Below are 24676 nucleotides of genomic sequence, written 5' to 3'. Positions count from 1 at the left end.
CCCCAAGGGTAGCCCTGCTTGATGTGGCTCAATGGATTAAGTACAACCCTGCAAACCAAAGGGCTGCTGGTTCAATTCCCAGTCAGGGCACATGCTTGTGTTATGGGCCAGGTCCCCAGTAGGGTGCCTAAGAGGCAACCACATATTGATGTTTCTCTCAGTCTTTTCCTTCTTCCTTTCCTCTCTAAAAATAAATAAAATATTTTTTAAAAATTAAAATAAAACCGCAAGGCTATAATCAAAATAATTGATGTAGAAAACAGGGAGACTGGTGGTATTTTATAGAAGAGCATGCCTTCCTGATTGCTCCTGGCTGCCTAAGCAGATTACTTAAACATCCAACATTGCCTGAAAAGGCACAGCTAGTTCTTGACCCATTTACTCTTTGTGTGCCATTTCTTTATGCTGTGAATGTGCACGCTGTCATGGTATTCCAACTTCATTTATAAGATGATCTCAAAGAAGGGTGTGGAGAATGGTCAGGGCTAAGAACATCTGTTAAATTGGTTAGAAGAACTTGAGCTTCCTTCAGACCTTCAACCTATCATTCAATGTTTAAAAAGAAACAGTGATTCCTGGATGACACTCAGTACTAAGGGACTGATGGTAGGGAGAACCTTTTAGTAGTATTAGTAGGAAGACTAACAGGGTTTAAACACAAATTACTCTATGTAATGGTGAGGATGAGTGATGTGTTCATGGAGACAGTGATGACCTTGCTGCCTTCCACAAGGGCAGGAAGGGAGGAGTTTGCAGAGAAGGTACAGCATGTATGGGGGAGGGGCCCTGGGGCCTGTGGTGATATCAGAGCATTGTTATGAGGTGGTCCCACCTCACAGGAAAGAAATCTGGGGGTCTGGTTGGAATCTGCCATTTCCCTCAGAGAGAGGATGCAAAGGAACAAGTTGAGCTGACCCAGAACCTGTCAGCTAAGTTTTCCCAGCTCATATGCCTATCTGCTGGGCACTCCCTCTGATCTGCAGTTACCCACTTTGAGTTGACATAACAAACAATGCCTCTGCTCAATAATTTCAGGGGTATTAAATGAGATAGTTCTGAGGAGAGCTCATTAATATTAGCTATCTATGAGAATTTTTTTGCCATGCAACTTTGGTAGAAGAGCCCCACACTTCCTGAGATACTAGACTGTGGGCTTGGAACGATGCCTGCCTGGATCCATACCCTCACTGGAGGTCACTCGAGATTCCCCCTTCAATCCAAGCCCATGTCCACTTTTCAATAGTGAGCAGAAATCCCTCCAAGGCTGTTGGAAGATATAAACAACTCAAGCGCCTAGAAATTGGCTGGTCTTCAGAGTTCTGATATTTCTGGAAGGAGGAATTGGTAATGGGTAGCAGTGCATTTGGAGAGGGACCACCCAAGGAGAAAGTTGGGATATTTTTACCCAAGGTTCCTATCGAAATGGGCATGTTGGCAGGGTTCTCACCTGCCTCTTCCTAAAGCTATAACCACCCCACCTGACAGAAATAGTTACTACATAGCAGAGCCACCCAATCACTTCCATGGGACCTTAAGTAAAAAGTGGCCATCTATCCAGAGCCCTTTAAACACTTGTAATAAATTTATCCAGCTTCTACCATCCTTGGGATTTGAATATTTTCAGGCTGACTTAAAGCATTTCTTTGCTGAAAAGCCCCAGCCCTTAGTTGCTGAAAAGGGGATATTTAATTTAAAAAAAAATTATTTAGAGGGGAAAAGAGGAAGAAAGAGAGATAGGTTGCCTCACATACCCACAGTGACCTGGGACCAAATCACACTCGAAAAAGGCCTTTCAAGTGTAAGAATTGTGGGGTGTCTTTTTCTAGAAGCTTTACCCTTCATTGTAATCAGAGTTCACATGGAGAATAACCTTATGAGTACACTTAATGTGTAAATATTTTCATGAGTAGCTCCGCCTTTTGTCATTGAGCTGTTCACTGTATAAAAGCTTTTTGAGTACAGTGAGTGTGGGAAATCCTTTATCTGTATCAGCCAGTTGCATTGTCATCAGAGTTCTTACTGGGGAATGTCCTTATGTATGCAGTGAATGTGGGAAGTGTATTTTTTTCTTCTTCCCCATCAGTAACTCCTGTTATCATGAGGAGTTTACACTGCAATGCTTTCTGAGTGTTGTATGGGGAATATTTTACCAGTAGTCATGGCCTCTGTTGTCATAAGAGTATTCACAATCACTCAGTTCTTACAAGAAAATTAGGGAAGTGTTTTACTTCTAGACATTTATCTTCTCTGAAGTCACAGGTGGTAGGTTTTATACATACATGCAATATCAAAAGTGTTTTTTATAGCACTAAGCTCCATTATATTCAGAGATTTCACTCTAGCTAAAGGCCTTATAAGTACAGGCAGTATGCAAAATTCTTTTTCCATCCTTTTTCCTTTATATCACCAGTTTCCATAGGAGATAAACTTTCTGGAGGCTTCAAGTGTGGTGTGAACATGGGAAATCTTTAGCTGAATGTCTACAATCTTTTTTTTTTTTTTTTAAGATTTTATTTACTTTCAGAGAGGGGAAGGAAGAGGCAGAGAAACATCGGTTGACTCTCACGTGCCAACTGGGACGTGCCAACTGGGGACTCGGCCCATAACCCAGGTACATGCCCTGGTCAGGAATTGAACTGGTGATCCTTTTATTCATAGGCCTGTGCTCAATACACATGGGCTGGCACTCAATCCAGCCACACCAGCCAGGGCATCTACACCCTTTTGACATTGGAGAGTTCTCATTGTGTAAATGGTTAGATTTTAGAGTATGCTTTTTTTTTTTTTTTTTTTTAATTTTGAGGGGGGTGGGAGGGAGAAAGGGATAGAAACAGCAATGTGTAGTTGCCTCTCACCCACCCACTACTGCAGACCTGGCCAAAAACCCAGGCATGTGCCCAGGTTGGGAATTCAATTGGCAACCTTCTGGTTCACAGGTCAGCACTCAACCCACTAGGCCACATGAGGCAGGTAAATTTATTTTCAAACGATTTAACTTACTTTTACAGAGTGGAAAGGAGAAAGAAACATTGATTGGTTGCCTTTCATACCGGCCCTGATCTGGGACAGAATCCACAACCCAGTCATATGCCCTGAATGAGAATCCAATTGGTAGATTTTGGCTTTACAGGACACCCAATGAAATGAGCCCCACCAGGGAAAGCTAAAAAAGTGACTTTGTTTCCAACCCTGAATGATCTCAATGTCATCCAACTTAATAAGGTATAAAATAACTTTGTAAAGTGTTACCTCTGACTAAAAATATACACTACCACCCAATCTTTTGTAGATGAAAAAACCAATGGCATTTTTTAAAAACAATTTTTAGAGAGGAGAGAAACAGATTGGTTTCCTCTCACATGCACCCAACTGGTGACCAGGTTGACAGCCCAGGATTGTATCCTCACTGAGAGTCAAAGTGGTGACCTTTTGGTTTGCAGGCCAGTGCTCAATCCAAGGAGCCACACCAGCCAGGGTCCAATGGCTTTCTTAAAATAGCAAAAAGTTCAGAAAGCCTTGAGCTCCCTTCGCAAAATGTATGCTCATTAGCCCTAATGGCCATGTAGTCCACTCACTTACAGGGACAAATCAGCTATCTTTATTGAAGCTCCACAGGTGTGGTGTTTTCACTTCTCATACCAGGCTATACCCTATTATTTGCAGACATGGCAAAACAGTACAAGGTACACACATACTACACTCAGCCCCTACCATCACCTTGTTAATTCCAGTTTGGTTCTAAAAAGTAGTATTAAAAAATAAATGGCTATCCTTCAATATGATATTAAGAAATGTCTAATTAGTTACCAGAGTAGGAAGTATAAACATTAATGTGCCAAAATATATGGCCCCTGGCACCAATGTGACCTCTGGTAATACACTTATTGATCACCCCACAACTCCCGACAACTAATCTTTGCTTCTCCAAATACAAAGTGCATTATCTCCAAGGCAATGTAAATCAAGTAGTATATTGTTTACTTTTGTTCTGTGATCTTTTTTCTCCCAGATTTATTTCTCAACATTATCTCATATTATGACTGTGTAGGTGTGACTTCAATCTTTCTTCATCTTTACTAAGGTAAAATGAACAAACCTGTATAATATTTATAATGTACATTGTGATTTGATAAGCAAATACATTGTAAAAACAGCTCAGGACTTCTAATTTTGATGGGGGTTTTTTGTTTTGTTTTTTTTAAGTTTTAGTTTTATAACAACTAGGAGAAAACTTGGAATCTGTGACAGACCAAGGGTATACTGTGTAAAGACCTGTTCTCTCTCTCTTTTTCCTCCTAAAATGAATTTTTTAAAAATTGTCCAAATTTATTCCCACATTTGCTTCACTTGTTTGGATTTTCTCTACTATGAACTTTCTGGTGTAGGGAAAGGCTAGAGCTTTGTCTAAAACACCTCCCACACTCACTACACTCATAAGGCCTTTCCCCAGTGTGACCTCTGCGGTGATCAATGAGCTTACTGCTTTGTCTGAAACATTTCCCACAATCATGACACTCAAAAGGCTTTTCTCCAGTGTGAATTCTTTGGTGTTGAATGAGGGCAGATTTCTGATTGAAGGACTTCCCACACTCATTGCACACAAAGGGCTTTTCTCCAGTGTGAATTCTCTGGTGTTGAATGAGGGCAGATTTTTGTTTAAAGGCCTTCCCACAAATACTACATTCAAAGGGCTTTTCTCCAGTGTGAATTCTCTGGTGTTGAAGGAGGCCAGAGGTTAGCCTGAAGGACTTCCCACAATCAATACACTCAAAGGGCTTTTCCCCAGTGTGAACTGTCTTATGTTTAAAAAATTGGTATTTGCGACGAAAATATTTCCCACATTCACCACACTCATACGGTTTTTCTAGAGCATGAACTCGACGACGTTTAATAGAACACCTCCGATGATTAAAAGATTTCCCAAATTCACTATACTCATAAGGCATCTCTCTCGCATGAATTCTCCCATGTCTCTGGAGGTGATGTTTACAACGAAAAGATTTCCCACATTCACAACACTCAAAAGGCCTTTCACCAGTGTGACATCTGAGGTGATCAGTGAGCTTACCCTTTTTTCTGAAAAATTTCCCACATTCATTACACTCATAAGGCTTTTCACCAGTGTGAATTCTCTGATGTTGAACAAGGGTAAATTTGTAGTGAAAATGCTTCCCACAGACAGTGCACTCATGCTGCTTTTCCTCACTGTGAATTTTCCTATGTTGACAAAGGTTAGATCTATGTCTGAAGGACCTCCCACAATCACCACAAACAAGCAACTTTTCTCCAGTGTGAACTCTCCTATGTGGAATGAGGTTAAAAATTTGTGTGAAAGCCTTTCCACATTTGGTACCCTTGTAAAGCTCTTTTCCAGAACAGACACTATGTTGTTGAACATATTCCTTGGTGTGGCCAGAAGTTTCTTCACATTCACCAGGCAAGGCCTGCCCACTGAATTGCTCCTGACCGTTAGGAGTGCCCTGGTACGGAAGAAAGCTTGAGATGGCTGGAAATTCTTCTGTAACCTCACTATCGGTGAAAGGGGCCCTGTTTATATATCCTTCCCAAGGCTTCTCTCCACTGGAAGGCCTCTGTTGATGGTGAAGGTTTGCACTGAAACTGGCGTCACTGAAGAATGCTTTCTGCCCAAGGTACACTGCCTGGAACTCAGTCAGGTTCAATATGGCTCTCAAGACTGAGACACACTGCTGACAAGGAAGGGTTTTCTGAGTTGCTGGAGATGTCTTAGAAACCCCACCCTGTGACTCTTCGTGTACATATACACTCGGCTCACAAGGGGCCTCCTCATCTTCCTTTTTATGCCAACAACCTGAAAGCAGAGAAAAGCTGAAAAAATGCATGTTGACTTTGACGGGAGCAGCAAGTCTCAACATAAAAGTGTGTTAGGCATTAATATGATGGTTTCATGACATTGTCTAAAAAAGAGAGATCTAAGGGCATATAGAATAAAATGCTACTTTGCAGTGCTGTGCCTCTGAGAATCACAAAATAGAAGAAACCTCAACAACAACAAAAAAAGGACAGAGATGGCAAGCACCACATGGATAATAAACAAGATGTCAAAGTCACCTTCTGCTGTTGGTGACATAGGCAAGCTGACCAGGAGCTTGGTTATGTCCTTTTCTATATAAAATTCAATAAATGAAAAGATGGTGTTTGAAGACTTCTTAAGAATTTATGCATTCCTCATAACCCACATGGTATGACATTGTTGCAGATTATTGCAGAGGGAGCCATGAAGAGGAACATGCAATGCACAGAGGGCACATATGTGTACACAGTGAGGAGCCATGAAGTCACAGATGAAATGACAAGTCAGCCAAGTGTCAAGTATGGGTAAGAAAAGGCAGAAATGAGGTGTGGCTAGCAGCCACTTGCACAAAAACAATAATGGACACAGGTGAGGTTCTTGATATTATCTGAATACAGCCCATAAGTAATGATGTACTTCAGTTCTCACAAGGGTCAGGCCTCCGAGACAATCCCGTCAAGTCCACCCTGTGAACAGAACGAGGAATGTCTCTGCCCCCTTTATTGTACTACTATTCAGACTCTCAAGCCATGGCTGCTGTGGCTCAGTGGATTGAGTACCAGCCTGTGAACCAAAGGGTTGCTGGTTCAATTCCCAGTCAGGATACATTCCTTGGTTGTAGGCCAGGTCCACAGTGAGGGGCACACGAGAGGCAACCATACATCAATGGTTTTTTCCCTCTCTTTCTCCCTCCCTTCCCCTCTCTCTAAAAATAAATAAATAGTTAAAAAAAAGAATCTCAATGATTCTAGTATTAATTAAAGACAGCAGAGGTGCTCAGGAACCACTGACCCAGAGCAACTCGGCATAAAGTAGTATTCAGGGAAGGCAATGTTACAAAAACAAAAAACAGAAAACAAAACAAAAAAACAACCCTTCAAGAAGGGCCTCACAAGAACAGCCCAGGTTAATGTAAGTAATGTCCATAAACTGGTACACAGAATCACAAAAAAATGTTAGGTAGAGAAAAAAGGGGAGAACTGGAGGTCATGGATGTGGACACAGTGACCCAAGCAAGGAAGAATGCAAGTAAGGTGTGATCCATTAAGCTGTTTGCAAGACTCCTGACACCCGAACACTTCCATGCACTTTTTGAGGCAACATGTGTTAGAAGTGCTCGAGGAGTTTATGGCTCAGGACACTCCAAACAGCTCAGCATTAGAAGCCACAGCACAGATGACACAGAAGAAAGTGAGGGGGAATCAACAGAGTACGTGGTCTGGCTGTGGGAAAGAGAGCTACTTCTGGAGAAAATAAAGGTAGGACATCACCTCAGGATAAAAGGAGAGGTTTGAAGGTCTTACCCACAGATGCTAGAAGGACAAAGATTTCTAGCATCACATCGCAGTACAGAAGTCTCTGAGCCTCATCAAGGAGCCCCCACTCCTCCTGGGAGAAGGCAATGGCCACGTCTGCAAAGCTCATATCCTGTCAGAATGGGGACAGTTCATTCTATGATCAGCTTCTCTCCTAGGATTCTAAGTTTGTCCTACTCCTCAACCCTCTACATCCATCTGATTCCTGACTCCCCACATCAGAGCAGATACAAAACCTTGGTGCTATTAGAATCACTCCCTCCTTATATTCCCATTGATACTGTTCCTGCCCACAAAAATATGCTGATGGGCACATAGACAATACCTTAGCTCTGAACTTGGCACCTAGGCCATACTGCCTCTTGTCAATACAGTGGGTGGCACAAACTTAATTTAGGGGAGAAGTTGGCCATACAGATGATGTGAGTGATTTGAAATGGGTCTTGTCAGGTAATACTGCTGTGGTCTCCTAGAATGTCCCTCCAAGACACAAAAAACAGAGCATCCCCTTCAACCTTTGTGTCCCATCCCAGGGTCCTTATTCCATCACTTTAAACAAACTTCTGTCCTGTATATAATTTTTGGAATTCCACTTCTCTCACACAGCTATCTTTTTAGAGTCACTTGAAAGGAAGCACAGCCCTGCCAGGACAGAGATTGTTCCCTGATCACCTTCTTTACCACCTCCATAATCTATCTCCTGCTTACTGTCTCCCTTCCCCATGCTAATGTTTTCAAACCTGGGTGGCACTGACATCTACTATCTGATCAAGGTCCTATTGATCACTGTATCAGCCCTCAAAAAGAGTAGGCAGGTAGGCAGACAAATGGAATCTAATCTCTGAACTGGGAATGTAGAATCACACACTTTTTTTTTCATACACTTCCCATGGAATTGCCCAGATCAGTCTTTGAGAATCCACCAGACATGAGCTCACCCTCCATTTACTCTTAAGTCAAGGCTAGTGCCCTGGGGCCATCAATTCACACTGCCCCCTCCACGTGCACCTCAGTCTTCCTACCATACTTCCCTCTCAGTGCACACCCACAGCCCCAGCCTCTTCCTGTCCATGCCACAGTTATTGCCTTGGCCTCTCTACTCATTACTCAGCGTATGTAGTCCAGAGAATACATGGTAAATTCAAACAGGATCAAGTACTACCCAGTCTCTGATGGTCCCCCACTGACAGTGGCTACCTTGATTCCTGCTATGAAGGCCCCCTCCCTGAGGGTTTCTTGCTTCAACTTCACCTACCAAGAACCACATCAGATCTGAAATACACAGTCTTCCTCCATGGGTACTGTACCTGATAACCTGACACCAGTCTCAACCTTCCTCTCTCCACCTCACTCTCACTCTAGGGCCAGCCCCAGTTGCCCTCTACCCCATGCCCTGTGAGTCTCACAAATGAATACTTATGCCCCTACACTTCATCTGTCAGCCTGACTGGGATACCCCAACACAGCAAAGTCCTGGTGAGTCTGTAGCACAACAAATATGCACCAGCACCAATCTTCCCTTGTGTGAATTACTGATGTTTACAATCCGTCTCACGTCCACTGATGCCTTGAAAGCCTTGGCCACTTATCAAATCATATTCTCTGCTCATCCTGCTACACAACCACTTCTGTCTGTATCCTCTGTTGTGACACCCACTTCCCATGACCAAATTCCCCAGCAGGAAATCCAGTCCTCAGCCCTGCCCTGTCTTCCTGGACTACTACTACCAGTATCATCCTGACCAGGATTCCCCATATCACAGTGACCTACAGCTCCTCCCTGGTCCACAGACTCTCTGGTACCTTTTGGAGAAATCTTTATCTTGAACTCCTTCTCAGAGTTTCTGACATGTATGAAATGCTCTCTGTAACATCTTATGCCATTAACAGGTCAAATATAAAATTCCTGATATCCCCAATGAAAATCTTTCTTTCTAGTGTTTTCTCCCCTTTTCAATTGATGATGTTTCCATAACTGCAGTTACTAACACCAAACCATCAGGTCCCGACTCCTACCTCACTCTCTCTCAACCTCAAGATTAGAAAAATTTGGCAGCCACACATAAAAGTCCCATCCAGAATCCAACTGTTTCACCCACCTCAAAGGCCACCTTCCTGATCCTTTACACTCACCCAAATTATATAATCAGCCTTCTCCCTGGTCTTTCTACCATTTCTACCATACCCATAGTGTTCTACATCCTCCTGCCACAGGGATTTCAATGAAACCTAGGTTAGATCACCTGGCTGCACTGCTCCAAATCTCCCATTGCTCCCATCACCTGCAGACAGACACCCAACTTGAAACCAAGCTGCTCTAGACTTGACTCCTGTCCCATTGGTCCCAGGCACATAAGAAAGGATACCTGAAGGTTTCTGAACCAGCACATCATCTCCTCCAAGCCTATGCACATTATGGTACTTATGCCTGGGAGGACTTCTCACATCTCATTCCACTGGTTGCCAAAAACAGGAAAATCTAAACCTGGACCCAAAACCCTGGGCTTGGTGTCTGTTGAGGGTCCCCAATACCAGAAGCTGACAACATGGCACCACAGATCACAGACACCTGTATCTCAAAGGCCCTACGCATGGGAGACCCTGAAATAAGCCCTGCAAACCAGGACCCTAAGTGATTCTTGAGTTGCAGGAATCTGGAAAGAGAATGATCTGTTGAGAGCCTGGCCACCACTGCCAGAACCCACAAGCTCGGGCTACTAAGTGTTCTTGCCCAGCCCTGGGGCCAGGTGCTCTCAAGGTGACTGCATTATACCTCGAGGCCTCAGTACTCACTATAGATTCTGGGAGAAAAGTCATCGTTTATAGGATTCACCTCCCTGTCCCTAACTGCTATCACCACTTCTAGTCTCTTCTTCCTCTTGATGGGGGGAATTCGAAAGTTGTAAATGTTTAATTTTAAGTAATACTTAATGAGCTTACTAATAATGCATGTAAAAAGCTACTATTTCAGGAAATGAAGGTACGACTCATCCTGACTCCAGGATATGACAAGCAAGTCCATCTTTGAGCCCCAGGAGGACTGAATGCAATCAGGATGGTATCTGAGCCATTGTGCTCCAGAGACAGACATCTACTGCCCCGGATACAGATAAAAACAGCCACTGCCCTTCCTGCTATAGCTCTGTGGATTGAGTGCAGGCCTGAGAACCAAAGGGTTGCTGGTTCGATTCCCAGTCAGGGCATATGCCTGGGTTGCGGGCTGTGTCCCCATTTAGAGGCACATGAGAGGCAACCACAAATTGGTGTTTCTCTCACTCACTTTCTCCTTCCCTTCCCCTCTCTCTAAAAATAAATAAATAAAATATTAAAAAAAAAAAAAGACAACCACCCAGGTCATGATTGGTTATAGCTGCCTGAGGCTCAATCCACTGAGCCACGCCAGAGTCATCCAGACCACTGCACAGGGTGCAGATGAAGATTCACTGTTCAACAAATAAAAGAATTCTGAGCTTTTCTTAATCTTTTGCCTGGATTCCAAACCCCTAACCTACCGTTTTCCTTTCCTTTTTAAATGGGTACTTTCGAAATGGAATACAAGACCATCTTTCAGGGTGCGCAACCTGCAGTCTTAGATCGCCAGCCATCTGGAAAAAAGCGGACATAAAAGATTCAATCTTTTTCTCTCCTTATTGGGCCTGGTGGTGACTGGCAGCACCAACGCCAGCTTCTCCAGTTTCACTCTGAGCAATGTTTGGAAAATGTTACAACCCAATCAATCAAGATACCTCTTTTCCTCACAACCTTCCATGGCCACCCGCGTGCGCTCCTCACGTACAACTTCGCCTGAACTTCTCCGGAGCCTTTAGATACAAAACAGGTCCCAGTTTTCCAGATTCCTCCTGGTTCAAGCGCCCCTCCACGTTTTACGTGGCAGCCCCTCAGACCATCAGCCCCTGGGACCATCAGCCTCTCCCACACCGTCACGCCCCGTGTCACCTACGAGTGCCTCCCGGCCCCGGAAGCTAGGGCCTGGGCTGCAGGACCTGACGGGGGCCCGGCACTGGGGCTGGAGGGCTAGGTGAGCTGAGTGGGTAGGGCCGGAGGACCGCGCACGCCCCTCAGACCAGCGCCTCAGCCCGGCCGCGCCAGCGGTTATGTGGGACAAACGGAGCCTGCGAGATAATGAGACCCGTTCCCGGCCAAGAGGAACACGCAGGGCCTCAGACCCACCTCCGCACAGCAGGGACCACACCTGTTCCGCCGCTTCTGGCCAGACATAGCGCTAGGGAAGCCCTGACTGGAAGAGATGGACGAGGTCAATATGTCCGCCAGAAGAAGCCGGAAGTTCTGCCCTAACTCGTTGCGCACGCACTAATCGGCTGTCTTCTGAGTTTTTTCATTGGTTGAACCCCTCCATCCCTGTGCCTATGCCCTCTGAGTCTTGTATTCTTTTTAGCTGCGTAGGAGGCGTTAGCTGTCCATCATTGACCTCAAGGTGTATATAAAGGTGTTGTTACACCACGAGTGGCGCTGTCGGATGTCAACTTCAGTTTCACCGCCCGTTTTGCAAGTTTCTATTTCAGATTCTCTGAAACTCAGAATGCTACAGGAGACAAAAAGTATTATTTCAAATCCAGTTTGACTGTATTCTCACTGAAACACAAAATGCATCCACTCTTACCTGAATGTGCTGTCTTCTTCCTATAGAAATGCATGGGGTCAGATTCCTTAGTGGATTTTGTTACTGGTTCACTTGCAGTGATTTGGCCTGTGTCATTAGAAGTAGAATGGCGGGATTCCAAAAAGGAGCCCACCCAAGATCACCTTGCATACTAGAACGTGGTAGGTACCAGCAGAGGCTCTTTTTGCCCCAGTGTTTTCTGGATTTGCACTGGATGAGCTTGGGTGAGTTTCCTTGGAATTCCGGACCTCACGTTATAAGAGGCTGAATTTCTTTGATGGTTTTTGTTTGTTTGTTTTTTATCCTTGAGGTTAAGCTAGACGGTTAAGGTTTAAGAAACTAGGCGAAGGTAGGACAGGAGGAGAAAAATGGATGGCTGATTTTTAACTTTGGCTTTTAGTTGAAGTTGCTAACTGGGGGGGGGGGGGTCTTAACATTTGCTGGATAAATAAAAGTCTAAATTCTTTTAGCCCTGAGCATGAGTGGCGCTTACTCCCTCTGGCTCATCTCAGACATTCTTAGGTGACTAGGAATCTTTGTGGAGCGGGGAAGGGAGGCAGAGACTCCTGGGCAGTTTGAAATGCATACACAGGGACTTACCCTTACTGGAAAGAATTCACTTACTTGCAAGTACTTACAGAAATGGAAAGATTTAACCAGAAGTGACGAATTTAACATGGCTAAAATGTGTCTCTTTTAATGCCTGAAATAATTTGTGCATGAAAAATTAGAAAATCAGGCTCTAAGTTAAACTGAATGAATGGGAAGCTTATTTTGATTGCAAATTAGAAACCTCTAGGAGGAGCACATGTCAATTAGCACTAGAATAGAAAACATGGAAGGCCACTTTTCAGGGCTGGCTCTGGCAGTGGCTGCCCCCAGGATGTGTTCTCTTAAGTAGACTGGCAAGCTGTGGAAGCCACGGTTCCAGCGTTCCGCCCATTTTCTGATTCTTGCCAGGCCAGGGGATTCGTGCTCTTTGGTCAGCTCTTTTTCCAGGGTTGGAGAAGCTGGACTGTGCCCCTTTGTGTTGCTATTTTGGCTTCTGCTGTGGGAACCTCCGGTGTTGTGCTGCCTCATCTGGTTTCTGCTCCACATGTACTCACAGGAGGGTTTTTTCCTGCTCCATCTTTTCTAGTGGTCCTGATTTTTGGCTTTGGTTTAGCCCAAGGGAAATGCTTCCTGCCCACCTGGAGGGTTAAATCCTAAGAGGACCAGGCAGCTTCCTGGAGTGTATGAATAATCCTGTAAATACTACAGATTCCAAGTAAATCAGGCATGATGAAGTGCTGTGGCTTCATGATGAAGCAAGCTTGGTGTCTGGTTCAACTGCCAAGTTTGTTGAGCTTAATGTCTAATGCAACAAAATTACTAAATTTATTTTGCTGGGAAGCTCTTGTGGAGAAGTCTGTTTCTACTGCAAAAAGCCAGGTTACCTAGGAGGAATTGGAAAAGGCTGAAGTGGGATTTGGAATGAGAAGGCAGGTGTCACAGGTGGGCACAGATAACCAGGTTCTTAGTGATCAGGACAAAGAATTGAACCGAGCACCCAGAGTTCATATTAGAGAACATGGGAGCAGGTCAACTCCAAGCAGAGATTGACCTCAAGGGCTGGAGGGACTTTATTCTTATAGGGCAGATCCTTCCTGGCTAGTTTTGGTGGGCTTTTACTGAGTATATACAAGTAGTTGCATTACTTTAAAGCTACTGCGCATGTGGTTTCCCATGATCCTCCCCGATTGGCCACCAGGGAAGAGGGTCCCACAATGCTACGGAATTAATCCCCATTTTTCCTGGGGTCCTCCTGTACTAGGTTCACCTTTCCCTAAGCCAGAGAATTATAGCTCTCCATGCTAGAGATTGGTGAAAAAGAAAAGTTATTTATTCAAGTCATACAGACTAAAAGTAATGACTTAATGTCTTTGTTAAAATCGCAAAGTCCCTTAAAACACCCACAAACACACACAGTCCTTCCTTCCCCCCTTTGCCCAGTCTGGGTACCGTATCTCAGGAAAAGAAAAAGAAGTCTGTGGCTTAGGCAGCTCTTGGTTTTTCCTAGTAATTTGTGCTCAGCTGGCCGGCCTTCCTTAGTTCCCAGCACCACTGGTTGTACTGCCAGGATCTCCAGCTAAAGCCACATGGTGATTCTTCTTATGGCTGCGGGGGTGGGGGGGATCCCCCTTTCTGACAGAGCAGCGGCAGCAGCACCGAGAGGGCTAGTGCAGAGCTCATCGTGTCCTGGCCAGAGCAGTTGGCTGCAAGGTTGGCTGAGCCTGAACCGTGAGAGCGCGGGCGCAGCATGCGGAGGCCTGGCAGTGGCTGCAGCGGCCGGGCAGTGACCCAGTGCTCCCGAGTCGCTTATTGGTGGCCCCTTCTCGCGGCCTTGGCTGTAGAGCTGGCTGGGGCTCGGAACCAGGCGGTAGAGGAGCCTCAGGTGGCTGCATCGCGGACAGTGTCTACGTGGCTGCGGGAGTCCCCACTCTGCTAAAGCTGCATGGTTCTCTCTCCTCAATGGCTACTATCCTCCCTGCACTGCCACAGCTGCATGGTTCTCTCTTAATGGCTGCCGCACGTGAGTTTAAATCCCCGCGCCACATCTTCCTCTGCAGCCCCATTTCCGACTCCTCCCACACTCGGCCTCACGTGCCAGAACTCATATCATTCCAGCTTCACTGGGCTGCCATCATGAGTCTGGGCAGGCGTGGCCCCATGTCATGGAGCCAGTCTTCTCTGAGCTCCCACGCAGGTGCTATAACTCCGGGGACCTGCCCCCCAACCCCCAGTTACATCTGGGTGGGGAAGTTACTTCCATTCCCCTGGCTCAGAGATGATCACAGCTATTTAACATATCTATGCAACCAGTTAAAGGTTGTAGATATGCTAAATGACCACACCAGAGGGTAGCTGCAAGGCTGTTGCTATGCAAAACAGCTCTCAATGGCCCTGCTTCATTTGTCCCTTCCCCTGGGATGGAGGGTGAGGACATTCTATATATTTTTCTAATATTTCCTGGACACCTTGAGTTCTGAACTCCATTACAAATCCTTCTTTTGGGGACCCTTTGGCTGCACCCTCCTACACAGGCATGGATGAGGTTGCTCTAGGGTGTTCCCTTTTCTTCTTGCTAATAGTTTGGGAGAGGTTGAAATTATCATGGATAGGGAAAGTACTAAGGCCCTTACATATAGACTTTATCTGTTTTTTTTTAATATATTTTATTGATTATGCTATTACAGTTGTCCCATTTCCCCCCTTCTCTCCCCTCCACCCTGTACCCCCCTCCCACCACCATTTCCCCCTTTAGTTCATGTCCATGTGTCATACTTATGAGTTCTTTAGTTTCTACATTTCCCGTACTATTCTTGCCCTCCCCCTATCTATTTTCAACCTACATTCTATGCTACTTATTCTCTATACCTTTTCCCCCTCTCTCCTCCTCCCACCCCCCTGCTGCTAACCCTCCATGTGCCCTCCATTTCTGTGGTTCTGTTCCTGTTCTAATTGTTTACTTCGTTTCTTTTGGTTTTGCTTTAGGTGTGGTTGTTAATATTTGTGAGTTTGCTGTCCTTTTACTCTACATGTCTTTTCTTTATCTTCTTTTCTTAGATAAGTCCCTTTAGCATTTCATAAAATAAGGGCTTGGTGATGATGAACTCCTTTAACTTGACCTTATCTGAGAAGCACTTTATCTGCCCTTCCATTCTAAATGAGAGCTTTGCTAGATAGAGCAATCTGGGATGTAGGTCCTTGTCTTTCATGACTTGGAATATTTCTTTCCAGCCCCTTCTTGCCTGTAAGGTCTCTTTGGAGAAATCAGCTGACAGTCTGATGGGAACTCCTTTGTAGGTGACTGTCCCCTTACCTCTTGCTGCTTCTAGGATTTTCTCCTTCGTTTTTACCTTGGCTAATGTAATGATGATGTGCCTTGGTGTGTTTCTTCTTGGGTCCAACTTCTTTGGGGCTCTCTGAGCTTCTTGGATTTCTTGGAAGACTGTTCCCTTTGCCAGTTTGGGGAAGTTCTCCTTTATTATTTGTTCAAATACGTGTTCAATCTGTTGCTTTTCTCCTTCCAATTCTGGTACCCCTATAATTCGGATATTGGAACGTTTAAAGGTGTCTTGGATGCTCAATCTTTTCCTCAATTTTTTGAATTCTTATTTCATCATGCTTTCCTGCTTGGTTGATTCTATCTTCCTTCTGGTCCACTGTATTATTTTGAGACTCAGATTTCTTCCTTTCACTATTGGCTCTCCTCCGCGTGTCTTCCTGCATCTGTTTTATGGTAATCTGCATTCTTTCATCTAAATTTCGTCCAAAATCCACCAGTTCCGTGAGCTTTCTGATCACCAGTGTTTTGAACTGCACATCTGATAGATTGGCTAATTCTTGGTCGCTCAAAAGGATGAGTCCTGGGGGACTGATCTGCTCTGTTGAAAACATATTTTGGTTTTTTTTCCCCGTCTCTCCCTTTTTTTTTTCCGGTCTGGTTGCTCTTGTTACAGTGGGGGTCGGAGCCTTAGGTGCTCACTGGGGCTGGGCACCCCAGTCACTAGATTGTGACGTTATATGTGGGGGCGGGGCGGGGCGGGGCGGGAGAAAACAATGGCGGTAGTTCTGTTCTCCTGGACTCAGACCCTTGTCTGGGCCTCCGGGCCGCAAGTTCTGCCCTGGTCCACAATCGCCACCCCTCTGGGTCTGCCAGCCGCAGCTTGCGTACTCAGGGATCACCGCTGCCTTCTTGCGCGCCGGATGGCTTTTGCGCCGATTTCGCGCCAAACCTTCCCCCGACCTCCGCGCGCCGCTGACCCGAGCCAGCCCTGCGCCCGCCCGGCTCGTCTTCTCCTACCAGTCCGGATGAACGCGTCTACTTCAACTTCTTGGCTGCCCGACTTCCATTCAGATAAATCCTCTGCCGGATCTGGGTGTTATTCTGATAGTGAATTATTGTTGTAAATCATTGTTGTTCTAATCTTGGTTGTGCGAGGAGGTACAGTGCATCCACCTATTCCTCCATCTTGCCGGAAGTCTATCTGTTTTTTTATTATAATATTTTATATTAATGTCAGGTGTGTCACAGGTGTGACATAATCCCAGGGATTATGTAACCAGGTTCTTAGTGATCGAGGTCAAAGAATTGAACCAAACACACAAAGTTTTTAGCATAAAGAAAGAGGGAAGATTTATTAAGTGATAGTACACTCCACAGGACAGGGAGTGGACCAACTATGAGCAGAGAAGGGACACGTGGGCTGGGGGGATTCTATTCTTATAGGGCAGAAGCTCCCTGGCTAGTCTTTGGCGGGCTTTTCCTGTGCAGGTACAAGGAGTTGGATTTCAAAGCTACTGCGCATGTGTGGTTTCCCATGATTTTCTTGATTGGCTACTGGAGAAGGGAGTCCCACAAAGTTATTTCATTATAATGATATTATAATGAATCAGGGGTAGCGCGCAGGCGCATTCCATGATTCAGAGTTATCCCAGAAAACAGGAACAACCCATCTTAGGGGGTCTTTGTCATGTATAGATGTTTTCTACCTCAGCCCTGCGGGGCCTCTTGAGTTTCGTTCCTATCTCCTGCCTCACGTATATAGTATAGTGGTTGGACAGTCATATACTTTATAAACCAATCCCCTCAATATTTTAAGTAACCACCTAGCACCTTACCATGGTTATTATATTATTGACTGTGTCCCTTATGCTGAGCTTTATATCCTTGTGACTATTTTGTGACTACCAATTTGTAATTCTTAATCTCTCTCACTTTACTCACCTAATCCCCCCTTTTCCTCTGGCAACTGTCACCCTCAGAGTAAGCTTCTATACAAATGGTAGAAATAATTATCCAATGTCTGTTTTAAAATTAGAACCTATTTCCTTCCAACTAGGAAATGTTATGGAACAAAATATATTTTTACCAATGAAATCTGTTCTGATTCACCTGGTAGAATGTGTTAGATCTATGCAGGCCTAGGAGGAATAAAAATCACCAGGCAAGAAAATGGCACTGTGGGAAGCGGCCTGCAGACCCTATCCAGAAAGATTAGGGTCTAGGGTTGGCTTATCAGGCATAATAGGATGCAGCTTTCACCCAGCAACCAGCTCTAGCCAATCAGACCCTAATACCCTAAATGCAGGTTTTTGCATTTAAAACCCCTGATCTAAGAACAACGGAGCAAGTCCCAACCTCCCTTGGTTGGCGCCACTTTTCCACAGGAATCCCAATCTCCCCTGGTTGGCTCCTCTTTCACCCAGGAGTCCCAATATCCCTTGGTTGGCTTCTCTTTCTCCCAGGAGTCCCAGCCTCCCTCGGTTGGCTCCACTTTCCCTCTTATTCCCCTCTAATAAACCCTGTTCTCTTTAGCTCGCTGTGTCCCTCCGATTTCTTGAACGACTCTGAGCTAACAGCACGAGACTTTCTTGAAACCAATGATGCCCAAATATCTTTTTCCAGAAGAGTGAAATGCACTTAGAACTAAATAAACCAGATACTGGACCAAATAGGAAGATAATGATTTTAAAGGAACCTCCCAAGAGGAAACTAATCTTGAGACTGACTAAACATTTCCTAACCATCGTTTCATTGTTAACTTCCATCAGAGCTGCAGGGACAGCTTAACAGGATACAGGCTCTGCTCAGAATGGCCCAAAACATCCCAGAGGCATACAAGGATGTCTCTAACTCTCAGCATGCTATATATCTGTCTCTCTGTAGATGGGAAACCAGTCCACAGTGCCTTGAAATTCCCCCTTTGGAGTGCATACTTGCCAAGTGCAACATCTCCTGGTCCCAATATAGAGTAGACATTAGAGAGATCTGGACAGTCAATGACACCATTAATTTTAATACTATCTTACAGCTGGACCTGTTTTACTATTCTTAAGGGAAATCAACAGAGGTTCCATATATCTAAGGCCATGGCTCTCAGAGATGACCCTAAGCTATTTGTTGTGTGTAAACTGGAAAAATGTACCCAGATGAAAATAATATTTCAAAAGTGGGTGAGTGGATTTGTTAGCCTTTGATAAACATTTCAGTCCCACCCCAGCTGTTCAGGTATTAAAAATAATTGTCTTGATTTTACAAATGAAGTTTTTACAGGGCCAGGTGTACGGCTCCAGTACATCAAAGCCCACCAAATACTTTTACCTTTTCAAAACCTCCTCTAGTCATCTTTAAAAGCGTATAGGTAATTGGATTTATGAAACCAAAGTTCTTCTAGAAGAAGCTTGCTGTTCTTTCCCTACATTTTTAAAGAACAAATACCTGGTCTCCTTCAAGAAATCTGGTCTAGGCCATCTTTTAAAATACAGAGTTTTGGATGGTAAATCTTATCAAAAAGGGAAAAACATTAGCTATATATGAGTAAATCGATTTTATTTATTTTGGCTGTGCTTTTCTAAATCAGTAAATCCTGGTAAAAGTTATTGAATATCTAGGTATTTTGAAATAACATGGAATATGAAACATGGACAAAGGAGTGTGACACATGTGTGAGTCAGGGGCTTGCATGAAAGTCATGTTGGCCACCCACCCAACTCATCTTAAAATAACATGAAATACTGAAACATTAATCGCTGGACAAGTCTTAAGTTCACCTGCTTTTGGGTTTTTGTTACGAAGGGGCTGTAAAGTGGATTTGGAGCTGTTGATAAATGTCTTGTGCTTTGTTGGAGGTGCACATGTGGTGCATTTTCTGCCTCTGGATGGGGTAACTAGGGTGTAGTATATTATTGGCCTAAAGAAATTAAATACTGATATAAATTAGGCAGGATCCTGTGCTTGGACAAATTATTTGATATTAAAACTGGTTTTAAGTTTGATTAATGTTTTTAGAGTTATTACCATTAAAAAATGTTGTTTTGCCATGAGATTATGTTACGGTCTTTTAGTTAATTACTTTTGACAACCTTCCCAAAGTTCAAATTTTAAGAGACTTTTTAACTGAGAAATGACTGAATTACTCCAATGGACTCCTGGAACACCTCAAGGATTTGTTCTCTTTCCTTAGAAAGGAGAAGTTTTTGAATTAATTATGCCTATTTAATATGCTCAAAATTACATGGGAAGCTTTTCCAAACAGAATAGTAATTATGTTCTATTTGTATACATATATTTTTGTTAAAATAGACGTTCTAGAAATCTCAGTCTGCCCCAGGGAGGAACTTGCAAAGATTCAGAATCAAGTATAAACAGGAAGCACTCAGGGGTAGCAAGTATCCTGTCAGTGACACTGGACAAGCCAAGAGTGATGGTTCCCTGTGGAGACATTAAGCAATGATACTCCAAGTGTTTGTAACTCACACACTGGAAATTTGTGAATTGTTTCCAATGCTCAGTGCACACCTCTGATAAGTCATGTACCGCATTTCAAAACCTTGCATACAGTTTGGTCTTTATGTATTGAGATTTTGTGTTATATCTAAAAATATGGGCTTTGTATTGTTCTTTTATGTCAGTTCATAGTAATTACTACTTGCCTAGAAATTGTTATCTTGGAATGTTATAACTTACAAAGCAGCAAAGTTCTTTATCAATTGCACAGTTTTGTCATTTATAAACAGTCATTGTTTTCCTCTTATGCATTTGCAAATACATTATGTCCCTGGAAAAGTTCATAAAAAGAATTCTTACTTACTCTAAATTACAGGTATCTAAGTAGGTCATATCTTTGAAATAAAAGATTTATAGAAACCTAAGGAATGACTGCATTCATGGAAATACAGGCACATAATCAAGACAAAAATTGATTATATGGGAGTGAATGAAAATTATTTTTATGACTTTGTTCAAAATATTGCTAATTTCAAATCTTTTGTTTTCCAGATATAAGGGAACTTGTTATTTTTTTCTCTAGAGCCATTTGATAAATTATACCCTCATAAGCAATACTGAAGCATTTATATTTTTCTATTCCTAATCCCTCCAGAATTTGGCAACACTTAATAAGTATTGTTTTCATGGTAATATGTTTATTTGCAGAAATCCAATAAGAATCTGTTCTCTTTATAACAGAATTTTAATTAAGCAGGTTTTCAATTGTGGTTTTATTAACCAAATCTTTGTCTGGAATATCATGATCAAAAGAGTCATGCCTGACCCTGCTGCTATGGCTCAGTGAATTGAATACCCACCTGCAAACCAAAGGGTCCCCAGTTTGAATCCCAGTCAGGGCACATGCCTGGATTGTGGGCCAGGTCCCCAGTAGGGGATGCTTAAGAGGCAACCACATATTGATGTTTCTCTCCCTCTGTCCCTCCCCTCCCCTCTCTAAAAATAAATAAATGAAATCTTAAAAAAATTAAAAAAGAAAGTCATGTCTGGACTGAATGTGAGCAGAAAGCCTTAAGAAATTAAGATTAGTTTTCAAAGCTAATAAAGGCCCACTGCAGAAGTGACCTGGCACCTTCCTTGGTCATATGGTTTATGGCAGTCTTTCCAGATAAAGGAAGAACACCGCTTTACTGAAAAATGGTAAGGAAGTAACCTCAAGACATTTGGGGGACTTCATGAACTTGAAGAATCCACCAAATCCTGTAAGTATTACAAAGTAAGATGGCAACTTTGTTGCTTGTCTTCTGTGCCCTGATGGGTTGACTAAATCTCAGTCTGAGGGTTCCTGTGAAATTCCATTGAAGTAGATTTGGAAGGACCTATATAATCAATTACTATTCTTGTGTTTATGCAAATAATCATCAAAATTGAAACTAGATTTAACATAATCTCTGATGAAAAATGAGGTTAATTTTAGGGAGAGAAATTGTTTCAATGGAAATCACAATGCCCAGTTGTAAATATTGGACTCTAGTTAAAGTTTTATTTTTCACATACAAGCTGAATTGGATCCTGAATTTTTCTAGTTTTCTTTCAAGCTAATGTTTCATTTTTTTTCTTTCACCCTTTGACTTGGAATTATTGAGAACTACTAATGCAGTGTCAACCGTACAGAACATACCTGAGCACCTCATGACATCAGAGATATTTAAACTGCAGACAAAGAGTATCTATCAGATTGTCATTTTAAAATATTTTAATAAATAACCCAAACAAAGCCTTAACATAGAACAGTCACTGCTAATAACACCCAGTGTCCCTGCAGATGAGTTTAAAAAATGTATCTACACCTGGGAAATTAGCAAAGGCTACAAACCTAGACTTGACTTAATGTATTATTGACTCTTTTAAGATTCTGTTTATTTTTAGAGAGAGAGGAAAGGAGACAGAGAGGGAGAGAAACATCAATGTGAGATAGATACAGTAATAGGTTGCCTCTCACATGTCCACAACTAGGGACCTGGCCTACAACCCAGGCATGTGTCTTGACTGGGAATAGAATTGATGAACTTTCCATATGTAAGCTGGTACTCAATTCACTAAGCCATACCAGCCAGATCTTTTCTTTTGTTTTTTTTCTATTGTTTAAAATATTAAATTCATAAAAAGAAAACAGGCAAAAGATTCTGAGCAGACATTTTACTAAAGGACTTAAACAGAGGGTAAATAAATGCATGAAACAATGCTCCCCATTATGAATTTTTAGGGAAATGTAATTATAACCAAAGCAAATTACCACTACACTGATTTCCAGAGCTAATATATAAAAAGATTAACTATAGCAAGTGACAGAAGGCTTAGCAGAAAAAACTGGAATTTTCATGTACTGGGGGTAAATGAAAAGGAAAAGGCAACAACCATTAGATCACAGTAACGCATATCATAAAATGTAAAACAGCCCTGGCTGGTGTGGCTCAGTGAATTGAGTGCCAGTCTGCAAAGCAAAGGGTTGCCAGTTTGATTCTCATTCTAGGGCAGGGGTGTCAAACTCACTTTCACCAGGGGTCACATCAGCCTTGTGGTTGCCTTTAAAGGGCTGAATGTAATTTTAGGACTGTATAAATGTAACTACTCCTTAACTAGGGGCAAGGAGCTTAGCACTCCCGCCGGGTACAAACAAGGTGCCAGGCCAGATAAAACAGGGTAGAGGGCCTTGTGTTCGCCACGTTTGGTCTAGGGTACATGCCTGGGTTGCCAGCCAGGTCCCCAGTAGGGGGCACATGAAAGGCAACCACACATTTTAAAAAAAAAAGTAAAACATCCACTGACACTGTAACAGTTTGTGTAATAAAACATATATCCATATAAAGAAATTAATACAAATATGTATAGTACCTTTATTTTAATTTCCTAAACCTGGAATTAACACAAACCACAAACAGATAAGTGAATAAATAAAGTGGCTATCTAGAGAACATACTACTCAGCAATAAAAAGAACTAACCATTCAAATAAGCATTAGTTTGAATTGAAAGTCACTCTGCAGCATGAAGGTAACCATATTTTTTTAAAGAGTGTACACCTTACCATGCCTATAAAATTATACTGCGTACAAGCTGCAGCAGCCATTGGGAAGCAACAGCCATGGCTCTGTGCTACCCCATGGCCATGGGCCTCAACAGGGCCACAAGGTGACCAAGAACATGCCCAAGCTGAGACACAGGCAGAACCATGAGTACCTCACCAAGTACAAGTGTGTGTGGCATATAATCCCAGAGGTGTATGGTTTAGCATCCTATGAGCAGTGTGCCATGGACCTCAAAAGTCTAAGGAAAAGAGGGCCTTGAATTTCATCAAGTATAGAGTGGGGACACATACCTGTGCCAAGAGGAACAGAGAGGACCACAAAGTCCTTCGATCCATGAGGAAGGCAGCAGCCAAGAACTGAGCCCCATCCCCTGTTTTTAACAAAACCTGATCAGGAAAAAATACTCTACAAAAACACACTAATGTACCTTAAAAGGAAAGATTAATCAATGATTGCCTAAAAAACTGGGGAAGACAGGAGAGAGATTATAAAAGAACAGGAAGTAAATATCTATATGGGTGACAGATAAATTCATGTCATGTGTGACAGTTTCACAGCTTTATCTGTATATCAAAGCTCAGCAAACAGTCCACATTAGATAAGTGCACTGTGTTGCATGTCACCTGTACATACACTTGAATAAAGCTTTAAAATTTTTCAAATAAATACCTAGATATCCCTCTTTTCTTAGAAAATTAAGAGCCCTGGCCGGTGTGACTCAGTGAATTGAGCACCGGCCTGCAAACGAAAAGGTCACTGGTTTGATTCCCAGTCAGGGCACATGCTTGGGTTGCAGGCCAGGTGCCCCGTTGGGGGCATGCGAGAGGCAACCAATTGATGTTTCTCTCACACATCAATGTATCTTTCCCTCTTCTTCTCCTTCCCTCTCCACCTCTGAAAATAAATAAAATCTTTTTTTATAATATTATTTTACTTTTCATGTGATACACAACCTTATTCTTTTAATATTTTTTAAATTTATTTTTAGAAAGGGAAGGGAGGGAGATAGAGATAGAGAGAAACATCAATGTGCGGTTGCTGGGCGTTATGGCCTGCAATCCAGGCACGTACCCTGGCTGGGAATCGAACCTGTGACACTTTGGTTCACAGCCCGAGCTAAATCCACTGAGCTATGCCAGCCAGGGCTCAAATAAAATCCTTAAAAAAAGAAAATTAAAATGGCAACCCTATGTGAACTCTACTACCCCTCCCCTTATGACCTAGAAGGGGCAGCCTTGCCTCAGTAGCAGCAAATATCACCAAGAAGTGACAACTGTTGCTATTGAATCATCAGGAATGTTGACGG

The 24676-nt window shown here is 43.1% G+C and overlaps 2 protein-coding genes across 3 annotated transcripts in view; both read right to left on the bottom strand.

The window, feature by feature from the left end:
- LOC114510901 (zinc finger protein 211-like) overlaps nucleotides 1-24676 on the bottom strand; it is a 251805-nt gene that overhangs the window by 143948 nt on the left and 83181 nt on the right. The window lies entirely within an intron of this gene.
- LOC114511208 (zinc finger protein OZF-like) lies at nucleotides 2077-11672 on the bottom strand. 2 transcript variants are annotated; one of them, XM_028529901.2, is made up of 4 exons: nucleotides 11560-11672; nucleotides 10881-10973; nucleotides 7357-7480; nucleotides 2077-5830 (listed from the first exon to the last, which is right to left on the bottom strand). In XM_028529901.2, exons 1-4 carry the CDS (start codon nucleotides 11605-11607, stop codon nucleotides 4344-4346), a joined length of 1752 nt encoding a protein of 583 aa, XP_028385702.1. In that variant the 5' UTR covers nucleotides 11608-11672; the 3' UTR covers nucleotides 2077-4343. The 2 variants fall into 2 exon arrangements, with proteins under 2 accessions (XP_028385702.1, XP_035869324.1); XM_036013431.1 differs by lacking the exon at nucleotides 10881-10973 and having other exon boundaries at nucleotides 2985-5830; nucleotides 11560-11654.

The sequence above is a fragment of the Phyllostomus discolor genome, chromosome 12 (genome assembly GCF_004126475.2).
Source record: "Phyllostomus discolor isolate MPI-MPIP mPhyDis1 chromosome 12, mPhyDis1.pri.v3, whole genome shotgun sequence".
Taxonomy (NCBI): Eukaryota; Metazoa; Chordata; class Mammalia; order Chiroptera; family Phyllostomidae; genus Phyllostomus; species Phyllostomus discolor.
Note: the sequence above shows the minus strand (reverse complement) of the source record. Positions and strands in the feature narration are given on the sequence as shown.

What these genes read in the sequence shown, in the direction of transcription:
- LOC114511208 (XM_028529901.2), bottom strand. Translation starts at nt 11,607, where the DNA reads ATGTCTGGCCAGAAGCGGCGGAACAGGTGTGGTCCCTGCTGTGCGGAG. An exon ending in GTGGTCCCTGCTGTGCGGAG is followed by an intron (nt 10,974 to 11,559) that starts GTGGGTCTGAGG and finishes GCTTTTTTCCAG; the next exon opens with ATGGCTGGCGATCTAAGACT. An exon ending in TTAAAAAGGAAAGGAAAACG is followed by an intron (nt 7,481 to 10,880) that starts GTAGGTTAGGGG and finishes CCATTCTGACAG; the next exon opens with GATATGAGCTTTGCAGACGT.